Here is an 11,936-nt window from a genome sequence, read left to right as displayed (position 1 = left end):
AAGGCGTTCACTTTGTTTATATTAGCGTGTAACACAAACTACATGGGAAATTTTCATGTAATTTGGACGTAATATATTACTTTAATTTCAAAATTATTATCTAAATAATATTTGAACTCATTTAAGGTAATTCCTTAACGTTTATTTTGTTGGTAAGCAAAACAAAACACTGGAACGACACCGAAACGTTACGGCATCATAATACCATGTTGTTTTCGCGAATGTGTTAAGGTACTTGTAACGAAGTGTTTGTGAGATATTTTTAATGGATTTTGCTTATAAAATGGCGTATAATTTCACGCGAAGTATATTCTGGATACTTCAAGGAACATTTATACAAGGTAAATACTTGTGTTTTAGTATGAGAAAGTAACCAGTTATGGTAAAATCATATACCTTGTGCATGCAATGTTGACTTCACGTCCATAGGCCTAGCCCAATAGTTACGTCTGCCCGTATGTGGGTAAATTATCGCCTCCCTATGCATAGGCTTAAGGCCCACACCTGTCGTGTGTGTGTGTGTGCCATTAATAAAAAGGTTACCTCATTAAATTGCCATTAATAAAGCTGAAGGCACACTCAAAGGCAGGCCTATTGTTAACTGGGCTCAAATTACGAGGTTGATTGCATTAACCTAGATCGAGCTGACAGGCAAAGTAATATTTTGTCGGCCGGCTGTAACTAAACTATATATTTACCTTTGAAGACTAAACCGACAGTAGGGCCTACCCGCCTCCATAGGTAACTGAACTGGGCCGTCAAATTGGCTTTTCACGAGGTTGATTACAGGTTAATTACAGTCGACCGACAAGAAATATTACGGTAAATTCTAACATGAAAACGTAAATGCCATAGTCTAAAATGCTATAGGAAGCATCAAATTTCCAATTCTTGATAATACGCCAAAATGCTATAGGAAGCATCAGTTTCCAATGTAATACGCCATGCGGAGCTATTGCTTAGTTCTACCGGGATCAGTATTATTTGACTTTAAACGATTATTGCATTTCCAAAAACCCTATTTTCCACAGGTCCTCTATAATTGTTAGGTATAATGGTAACGGAAACAGAAATGGGTGGTTTGACCCAATAATAACTTTAAAAAGTGCATAAAACACGAGGTAAATTGAGAAAGCTATAAGGTGCATCCATCTGGCAAGAGATTAACGTTTCATAATGTTGCCATCTGTTTAGTAGTTATCATCTGATAAGGATGATTTCATAACATAATAGCTCATAAACAACAATATTGTCAAGGAAAATCACAGATTTTTTTTTTATGCCAGCACTTCTACTGCAAAAATTATTTTGTTTGGTCAGTATATGAATTCTTGAGATGTCTAGATATCTATTGGAAATTTAATTAATTTTCTTTTTTCATAGTGTTGTAAATTCCTATGTATACAGTAATTATTATTTTCACTAGTATCCTTCCTTTTCTTTCACAGATTACACACACTTCAGCAAGGTAGGTCCACCATGATACAGTGAGCCTTGAGTTTTAGATTTTTTCTTTTACTGAATTTCTCATTTTGCATCATTACAATTTCAGGTGATGTTTTTGCTATGAGGCACTTTATGATATGTGGTTTATGTATGTGGTTTAAGTGTTCGCTTTAAGTTGTGTACTTGGTTTAATGTTTGGTTTTTGTTTAACTTTATCAAACAAGTATTGTGTACCACACATGATGTAAAGTCCCCACTCACGGGTTCTCTATGGTAGACATCCCGTTTTCTACGGTGCCTTCACATGCGACCTAAGATCGAACTGTCGCAACCTTATTATCATTATTGTGAATTGTTTATTTATTATCTATTCATTTGCCCTTGTACCATGTATGTGTGACAGTATTTTTATGTCCAACCAGTTATTGTTAATCATGATGTTTTCTGTATGTACCTGTCCTGTTTTGCAGAGAAATAGTTTGACCTCAGGTCACATGTAAAATTTTTGTACTCGTGGTCTCTGTGTATACGCAGACGTCTGCATGCCGCTTTATAAGCGGGTCGCTTCAATAATAAACTAGCAGTACTTGTTTCCTGCTCTTTCTTTAGCACCTCACACAATGATATGTATTATGTGTACTAAGTGCTCTCAAGGTCTATGATGACATTTAAGACATATTGACTGTTTACTGATTGTGTTGTTATTGCTTGTAATGTCATGCTGACATATGCTATTGTATTTTTGTGATTTTATATTAGAATGGTAATTGATAATTTGTCACTGTGTTATGGAGTGTATTGTCCCCTTATTTATGTTATTGGTGTGATTATTGCTCAAAAATGTGATTACATAATTGTGTAGTAAGTAAGAGTTTGCATGGTAGTTGAGGCTCACTGTATATGATGCTACCTTGAAGGCTTCCCTTGAAAAAGATATAATTGTTTCAGTAATGATTTTATTGCTTTGAAACTCAGAAAGTTATTTAAAACAAAAGTTGGGGACTCAGTGTATATTGCATCACTTATAGCAAATGTATAATTGAAAATGCTGTAACCCATCATTTCACAGAGGAAGAGAACATTTAAGGAGTTGTCGGTTGGTCGCTGTTCGCTTCTTTAGGTGCTCGCTTGAATGCTAGCCTAGCTCTCTTGTGTGGCGGTTTCCCATTTGCTAGAATCGCTTGCTCGCTCAGTCAGCTTTCCCTTGCTTGTGTCCATGTCTGTTAAGTCTACTTGCTTGCTTGGCATGCACGCTGTGTTCGATGGTGTTGGTTCGCGTTCCCCTGTGAATTGAATTGGGTTTACTACATTTTGATCGTGTGGGTGAAGGATTTGAAACTTGTAAAGAAAAACTCAGCATTTCAGTCTTATATTTGAATTAATAAACAGGTTTGAATCTTGATTGATAAACAGATCTTAATACATTTTGAAAAATATCCGGAGGTAATGAAGTATTAAAAACACAAAGGATAATATTTGAGAGAAAATTTGATTATTTTCTTATTCAACATCATTCAAAAAGGGCCTCATAATTAAGCAAAATGTATTTTTGTAATAATGATTTTGTAAATCAGACTACTTAATTTTCATTTTATTATTTTGTTTATAAATTTTGTTGTCCTTTGCATTTTTAAATGCTGAAGAAAAAAGCCTTTAAGGTTCCATCCATGGTAAAAAAAAAAAACTGGAAGATGGTTGCAGTTGGTGAGTGTTACATATTGTATTCTGTGTGTACATTTTCTGTTGTTTTCTAACCTTAATAGCACATATTTTTGTGCATTTTTATTTTCTTTCAGGAAATTTGTTTTTTAGATTTCAAAATTTTGGTTTGATGTTGTATCCTCCTGCTCATTTGGCCTTTTTGGTCCAGTAGCAAAAGTTTTGTCTTTCCGATTGTGCTATAAATGTTTCCCAAAAGTCTGCAAATTAGTGGCATAGTTTACTTTGCTACAATGGTTGTTGGTTCTGTCCTTGCGTTTTGGCCTAGTCGAATTGCAAGGGATTCGTCTCTGTTTGTGTGATAGATATTTGTTAAACCTATCTGTATTTGTGATAACTAGTTACTTTTGTACAGAAAACTTATTGGTAATTTATTGCTACTGTCCTTGCGCTTTGGCTTAAGCTAATTAAAGAAAGAAATTTCTGGATTGTATAAGTAATTAGAGGAAACAGCAACATAATGTGAATAACAAATCCAAGTTTTGTTAAAATGAATGCGTTACTTTTACTTGAAGCGTTAAATGAATTCATAATAAAAACGGAAGCGCATTAAGCCTAGGAAGGGTAGGGTGGACGGGGGTTAGAGGGGGGGCGAAGGATTTGAAAGGGACTGCGAAGTTTTTGTTTCTTGTCGAAAAACTCATTCGATCTGTTGTAACGAATTCACCAAAAGTGGCAAATTCATTTGAAATAAAAAGCGCATTAGGCCTAGGAGAGGTAAAGTGGGGGTTGTGGGTGAGGGAGGGATGACTTTGAAAGGGATTTTAGCGATTAGAATCCTTTTGCAATTAGGCCTGTCGGTGTGTGAGTTGTATTGCACTGTCTAGGGGTTGAGTTGTCGCTGGGTATGAAATTATAATTAAGATACATTACTCACGTTAATTACTTATGCTATATAAATTAGGACATATATGCCGGCTAGGCTATGTCAGTTAGGTTAAGTACCTCCAGCCTTTACGGGTTTGTGGTTGTGTCTGTTGGCGTAAATCACGGACATCGACAATATGGGACTCGAGGCCTGATTCCAAGAGCTCTGGCATCCACGTCTCTGCTTCTTTATATGGTGAGTTCATTCTTACGCTACTTTCCAGGCATTCTGTTCAACTGGAAGCTAAGGAAAAATTACTGGTGTTGCTTGATAATAATGTTGCATGATAATAACTGAATAAAGCAAAACATTGTTTTGATATCTTCTCTTCAATAATAATTTAAACTATGAAGACACTGAAAGATTGAAATGTATAATTTCATCATAATTGATATAATATTAATTGCTATTGGTAATAGGTATAATATAAATTGGTATAATATTAATTTCTAATCAACAGTGCCTAATGGGATTGAAGATAAAAGTGCTGATTAATAGCATTAAGCAATCCGGTCACTTTCTCCTTTGCTTCTTGGTAGTGCAGAATGGTCTCTTAGTAACTCGCATAGATGACAGCTAATATAACTTAGATTTAGTAACTCGCATAGATGACAGCTAATATAACTTAGATTTTCATGTTTGAATAAATTCCACAAAAAAAATATACTTGACAAAATTCAGAGAAAAAATTTTGAAGTTGATAATATATGTTTAGAAAATTGAGTGATGCTTTCATTGTAGATGGTTTTATTCTGGTTCCAATTTGATTATGCAGTACATTTAGTGAGGCTCTTTAAATACTTTTCTTAATTTTTATAGCAACTTTAGTCAGATTTATTAGCTGTTTCTTTTAATTCTGCAAAGTAGATTTATTTAAAATGTGAAAAATTTTACATGGATGTGAGTTTTGCATAAGACTTTCTTTTTCATTTTACTTTGACCACTGAAAGCCAATGGTAGTGATTTTCCTCAGATTTTATTGTGTCGATATTGTTTTTTAACCAGTTGCCTTTGTTCTGTTACAGGCTTATCATGATGGAAGCGTCCTGAGAATTGTCTGTGGTTTTAATGTTTACCAACTAACCTGGAATCACTTTTTAAAGAAAAGTAAGTGTCTTCTATTTTCGTTGGTTGTGTTCATTTAATTATTGCAATCGGTGACACTGTTTTCTGTGATGTTGGTTATTCTTTGCCCGTTCTTAGTGGTAGTACTGTATTGCAAAGTTTTTTTAATTATATCAAGCAGCTCCTTTTATTTTGAGTATATTTTGTGACCAGTTTGTCCGTGTGCATTCTTGTTAGTAGAATGGGGGAAAAAGGGGAAATATATATATATATATATATATATATATATATATATATATATATTATATATATATATATATATATATATATATATATATATATATTATATATACTATATATATATATATATATATATATATATATATATATATATATATATATATATATATATATATATATATATATATATATATATATATATATATATATATATATATATATATATATATATATATATATATATATATTATATATATATATATATATATAATATATATATATATATATATATAATTATATAATTATATATATATATAATATACATATATATATATATATATATATATATATATATATATATATATATATATATATATATATATATATATATATATATATATATATATATATATATATATATATATATATATTTTATAATCAGGATAAACATCCCTCCCTCCTGTAAATTTGATTTCCTTAGTTAATTTTGAATTCATCTGTTATTCATTTGCCTATCCCTCCCTCCTGTAAATTTGTCCTTATTTAATTTTGAATTTGGCCTGGGCGTTGGACAAAACCGAGCCTACTTGAATCAGACAGTAGCCGTTAGCTAGGCCTCCGTACCCCCTCCTGACATCAGGCGATCCAGAGGGACAATACAAACCCCCTTTTCCACTCCCATCACGTGATGGGGAGACATGTAGGTATGGGGGAGGCTAAAAGGGCCATTTAGCGCTAGGGAACAGGCAGGGTTCTAAGCTGTAGGCATATAATGATAAGTGTGCTTTTCCTCTGCCCTCTTTGCTGGTTCTTTTGACATGCTTGCAGGTACGGGTGGCCCAAAAGCTCGACACTCCAAGAAGCCATGTTGTTTGGAACCAGCCAGACGCTCCTCTATCTTCACCCGTAGCAGACGTGCTGCATTGTTTTCCTGCTCCGCTGGTTGAACTGACTTTGACGGACAACTGGAATGGCTGTTAGCCGCCAACAGTAGTCATAAAAGGTTCGTACGTTGCAAATATTCAAATACCAGCCCTCCCCCCTTTTACTTAAACTCCTTAAAATTCCATTTCTTTAACTTTAACTTTTTCCTCCATAAAGCAAACCTCTTTGTTCGAATCCTGCCTGTATCCCATCCCTTGCCATTTATGTGCCTTGAATTCAAGTAAAGATCCCGTGATAGCCATCAATTATCCCTCCCCCAGTGCAATTTAAGGGCTATTTAGGTTAAGCGATATCAGTGTTGATTTTATCTTTGTATGAGTGCGATCACATGTTCCTTGTTTCAAAAGCCCCAATCGAATAAAATTCCAAGTCTGTGATTACATGATTTTCTGATAATCATCTGGTAGGCTACGTCATGTTTAGCATTTAAGAACGTGTATTGGGGGTATTTCAGAGGTGGATTCCATCTCCTTCAGTGTATACCGTCATTTCTAACTTAGAACGTCTCTTTCAGGGGAGACACGCGGACCGATCGCAATCCAGGCTTCAGTATCTCGTCTGCCACTAAAATCCTGAAAATCCCTGGTCGCAATCATTACCGAATTCCATTGTGGCCCGAAAATGTTCATATGAATTATTCTCCCATCCTGGAGTTCCACCATTTGCATTACCTGAGACTATTTCGTGTAATCAGGGCAAGACTGAATGTTATTATTGTCATTGGACTGATTGTATTACATATTGACCCCATTTTTAATCAACTTGCTTGTTGCCAAATCATTGCATCATTGTTCCCTGTGTCCTGAATCTGCCCCTTAGTGATTATGTTGTTCTGTGTCTCATTGTTTATTTGCTAAGTCTCTGTAAATAAATCAATGTAAATTTGTAAAAGAACTCTAATTCCCATATGGCGACCTTCCCCATTCAGTTGTAAATCCAGGAAAATCTAAGGTAAGTTTTCAAATAACTTTTCTTTTGCTCATAAGCTGGGCTTTCTTGGTTTCATGGCAGCATCAGATATAATTTTGTTTCAATTTCTCATCAGCCAAGAGTCCAGTTTATGATAATATATATATATATATATATATATATATATATATATATATATATATATATATATATATATATATATATATATATATATATATATATATATATATATATTATATATATATATATATATATATATATATATATATATATATATATATATATATATATATATATATATATATATATATATATATTTATATATATACATGTATATGTAAAATGATCTTGGAAGGGATTATAGATAAAAACTGGTAAAACATCCACAGTGGTCCTAAGAAATGATTTAAATTTATTCATTGATAGCTTGACTCATATGTGGTACAAGTGTTACGTGTTGATATACAGTGGTTTCAGAAGTAATGATTTTATTATAGAGAGGCTTCAAACAGGCATATTAGTTTGCGTTTTCTATGTTGGGCGCCTAATTGAAAACTGAAGTTCCCTCTCTTGTAAGGGATACCCGAAGAAAATGTGCGGTGCCTGTTATATTGATATTGATTCCCTTGAAAATACCTTTCAAGTCAAACGAACAAAGTAAAACAAGTTTAATTTTCGCATGTAAAGTACAATCCATATTGATTTTAGTTTATACCTTTGGAATTGAACATGTTGCAATTTCTGAACTGTCCCCAAAGCATTTAGCAAAGTATTCTTGATAGTTTATAAAATCATAAAAAGAAACTAGTCTTTTAGTAGGAAAAATAAATAAATGAAAATGCAATAGAAAGTATGTGATAATGAGATTGAAGATATAAAATCGATTTAGTTTATAATAATGTCTTACGTGAAAGCCAGAACATATTGAGGAAGACACTTCAAACTACTGCTACCGTTATAACTTATCTTGACAGAATAATTAAATAAAAAAATTCATAAAATTAAGGCGTAATCTTCATTTAACATAAGACAAATGAGTTAGAAAGTTGAAAAAAGGGAATCCTTTTGCTATCAATTGTCACATCAATCAATACCCCACTTCATAGCGTGCATGTTTCTATCAGTATTTGCAAATTCTCGCTTTTGGACGGTCAGTGACTCCTGTTGCATAATTTTGACAAAGAAATTTCCGTTGCTTTAATTCAGACATTTTTATGGCTTCCGCTTCTGGACTTTCTCATATCTGGCATTCAATTAATTGGGCAGCAGTGTGTGTTTAGTTCGTATGTTGAGGTTTGAGTCCAATTTTCTCAGTTATGTTTCTTTGTTTTAAAAACGCCAGTTAACCCCAGCCAATCAGTCAGCCAATCCAAAACGTTTCTACAATTTACCAGTTATATATTAAGTTTATGAATTTTGTTAAGAAAAACATCAGAAGAGTTATTACTTTATTCTCGTTGAGTGAATACTGCATTTACGTAAGGAGATTTCGTCAGCAGACATTTTTAGTCAGGCGGACACCATGGCAGCCTGAGATGTAAGTAGTTGCGAGTAAAAAAAAGCATATGATAAATATAAAAAAACTTTAATGGATTAATATTACCTTGAGGTATTATTGCTGTCTTATACTCATTTTAAAACACCGATGTAATATAATGGTATGTTGGTATGGCAGAATTGTCATTGGATACGTAAATCTACCCCGTAGGGGGTTAGTGCCGTCAGTGCACCTCAGTAGCCATTACTGAAGGTTCTTTGTAGCTTCCCTTCGGCCCCTAGCTGCAACCCCTTACATTCATTTTACTGTACCTCCGTTCATGTTCTCTTTCTTCCATCTTGCTATCCACCTTCTCCTTTGTTTCATAGTGCAACTGCGAGGTTTTCCTCCTGTTACACCTTTCAAACCGTTCTACTCTCTATTTCCTTTTCAACACTGAATGACCTCGTATGTCCCAGCGCTTGGCCTTTTGGCCAAAATTCAATACTCTATTGTATTCTACGTAAATCTGGTAAGAGATTTAACATGATTTGCTGAAGAGCTCTCGGGTAAGTCACGTAACTGTGACTGGGTAGACTTATTTAGTGTAAAATTGAAGTTTCTTAATGTCCAAGTGTACTCAAATAAAATACGATCTTACATAGACATTATAAAAAACAAACAAGTAACTTTGTCACTATGTAGTTATTTAAGACGATGCTTTCCAAACCTCTTCATATGTTATCTCTGATCGTTTAATATTTTTATGGGGAGTGTGTTGAGAAAACTGAGGTGGCAGATACATAGTTCCAAAGAAATCTATTGGTTCCTCTAAATTCCCACTCTCTTTTTTTTTATAGTTTCCCTGTAGACTCTCTCTCTCTCTCTCTCTCTCTCTCTCTCTCTCTCTCTCTCTCTCTCTCTCTCTCTGATGAGAAAAAGGTTTGTGGTGGGATTGAGGAACGGATTATGTTCTTTGATGACAAGGACTTATAATTGGTGAGAAGGAAGAGAAGTCGCAGAGAATGCTGAATGAAATTGACAGTGGGTATTAACCCGGTATGAATCCACCTAGGCTACGCCAGTACTAAACATGGGGAAAGCTCAGTGAGACGCCGTGATTAGTACTAGCCCTATTTCTATATATTTCTGTATATCAATAAACGATATCTTTGATCCCCGAGGTGCTAGTACTAAACTCGGCGTCCCAGTGAGCTTCCGCCATGTTAACTAGCACCTCGGATCAGGTGACGGGTAGGTGAATACATACCGGGTTAATACCTTGACAGTGTTCACTTGAGGAGAGTTTTATAAAAGTGAATGTGAAAATAGGAGTTGGAACTGTGGATGGGAATCACTTGATTCCTATAGAGGAATTTGGGAAGAAATATGTGTAACTGAAGATGTTGAAAAAAAAGTGAATCACGGAATAGGTGAAGCAAAGGGTCTGGAGAGAGAGAGAGAGAGAGAGAGAGAGAGAGAGAGAGAGAGAGAGAGAGAGAGACACGAGGACACCCATTAGTCGACCTCATCTCACTCGGCAACGCAATCGACAGAAGTGCCTGCAACGCTTGGGGCATCCAAAACCATGAAACGTGTGCTTCTGATGCTGTTGCCTTTGCTTCTGTTGCTTTTGCACCTGTTGCTTTTGCTTCTGTTGCTGTTGCTTTTGCTCCTGGTGCTGCTACTTTTGCTTCTGTTGCTGTTGCTTTTGCTCCTGGTGCTGCTACTTTTGCTTCTTTTGCTGTTGCTTTTGCTCCTGGTGCTGCTACTTTTGCTTCTGTTGCTGATACTTCTTCTGTTGCTTCTGCTTTTGTTGCTGTTGCTGATACTGTTACTCCTGTTGCTGTTGCTTTTGTTCCTGTTGCTTTTGTTCCTGTTGCTCCTGGTGCTGCTACTTTTGCTTCTGCTTCTGTTGCAGTTATTGTTGCTTCTGTTGCTGTTACTTCTGCTTTTGTTGCTCTTGCTGATACTGTTGCTTCTGTTGCTGTTGCAGTTACTGTTGCTTCTGTTGCTGTTACTTCTGCTGTTCCTTCCGCTTTTGTTGCTCTTGCTGATACTGTTACTTTGTTGCTGTTGCTGCTTCTGTTGCTACTGTTGCTGTTAATGCTTCTGTTGCTGTTGATGCTAATGTTGCTTCTGTTGCTGCTACTGTTGCCGTTACTTCTGTTGATGTGCTTCTGTTGCTGTTACTCTGTGACTGATTCTGCTGCTTCTGTTGCTGTTACTTTGTGACTGATTCTGCTGCTTTGTTGCTGTTGCTGTTAATGTGTGACTGATTCTGCTGCTTCTGTTGCTGTTACTTTTTGACTGATTCTGTTGCTGTCGTCGCTGGTGCTCCTGGTCGGCCACCGAAAGCAATTTCATGCGTTGGCGATTTCTGTGTTCGTGTGTAATCCGTCGTGAACGCCACTGCACATAGCTACATTTGGCGGCTAATGGGGGGCTGTTGTTGGGGATGAGGGGGACGGGGTGGCAACGGTAGAAACCCGTCGACGACGATATTTACTGACCGTTAATGAGTTGGATCTACTCTCTCTCTCTCTCTCTCTCTCTCTCTCAGTATATTTGCCGTTTTGGAATTGATGATGTTCGTTACAGAGGGACTGCATTTTAATGCAACATAATTTACTTGTTGCGATGTTAATTGTTCGAAGGGGGTAATACGTTTTCTGTATGTATATATATATATATATATATATATATATATATATATATATATATATATATATATATATATTATCAAGGATTTATGTTCCTCCCTCCTATTTAGCTGTGATCTAGTTAGCTTAGTGATGAATTTTTGTCTCAGTTGGCGTTGTCAGGCGCCAAAGTGGCGGGAGACGGAGAAACCAGCATAGTTCAAACTAGCTCGAAGCCGTTAGCGTAGGCTTTCCTTCACCCCATCGTTCGATCCGGGGAACAATGAAAACCCCCCTTCTCACCCCCATCACGTGAGGTGGGAGCATTTAGGTATGGGGAAGGTCAAATAGGCATATTGAGGCTAGGGGCCAGGTAGGATTCTAATCTGTAAGCACTTAGTCTTAAGAACTTTTTTCCTGTTTTTTTTTGCTGGCGTATGACTCCTTGCAGGTACGGTTGGCCCAGAGTTCGAAATTCAAGAGGCCGTGTTTGGAAGCCAGAGACTTCTGTGACCTCGTCAGGAACGCACTTGCTGCATCCTCTCCCGCTCCTCTGGTTGAACTACCATCGGCGGACAGCCAAGACAATTGTTTGGGCGCCCAA

At 35.8% G+C, this 11,936-nt stretch overlaps 1 protein-coding gene and 1 long non-coding RNA gene across 2 annotated transcripts; one reads left to right on the top strand and one right to left on the bottom strand.

The window, feature by feature from the left end:
* Positions 1-154: 154 nt before the first annotated feature.
* LOC136837458 (uncharacterized) lies at positions 155-1,823 on the top strand. Its single transcript, XR_010852694.1, has 2 exons — positions 155-341; positions 1,449-1,823. It is a non-coding gene; the product is annotated as an uncharacterized lncRNA (long non-coding RNA).
* An 8,097-nt stretch (positions 1,824-9,920) lies between these two features.
* LOC136837449 (antifreeze protein Maxi-like) lies at positions 9,921-11,057 on the bottom strand. The gene is made up of 3 exons (XM_067102227.1): positions 10,855-11,057; positions 10,228-10,808; positions 9,921-9,985 (listed from the first exon to the last, which is right to left on the bottom strand). Exons 1-3 carry the CDS (start codon positions 11,055-11,057, stop codon positions 9,921-9,923), a joined length of 849 nt encoding a protein of 282 aa, XP_066958328.1.
* Positions 11,058-11,936: the final 879 nt, after the last annotated feature.

Source organism: Macrobrachium rosenbergii, chromosome 59 (assembly GCF_040412425.1).
Source record: "Macrobrachium rosenbergii isolate ZJJX-2024 chromosome 59, ASM4041242v1, whole genome shotgun sequence".
Taxonomy (NCBI): domain Eukaryota; kingdom Metazoa; phylum Arthropoda; class Malacostraca; order Decapoda; family Palaemonidae; genus Macrobrachium; species Macrobrachium rosenbergii.
This window is presented reverse-complemented; position numbering and strand designations above follow the sequence as displayed.

Excerpts from the sequence above, each read along its gene's own strand:
- LOC136837449 (XM_067102227.1), bottom strand. The coding sequence starts at position 11,057 with ATGAAATTGCTTTCGGTGGCCGACCAGGAGCACCAGCGACGACAGCAA. Across the intron at positions 10,809-10,854 it reads ACAGAAGCACATCAACAGAA|CAACAGAAGCATTAACAGCA; the intron begins GTAACGGCAACA and ends TAGCATCAACAG. Across the intron at positions 9,986-10,227 it reads TCTGTCGATTGCGTTGCCGA|TGAACACTGTCAAGGTATTA; the intron begins GTGAGATGAGGT and ends ACTCTCCTCAAG.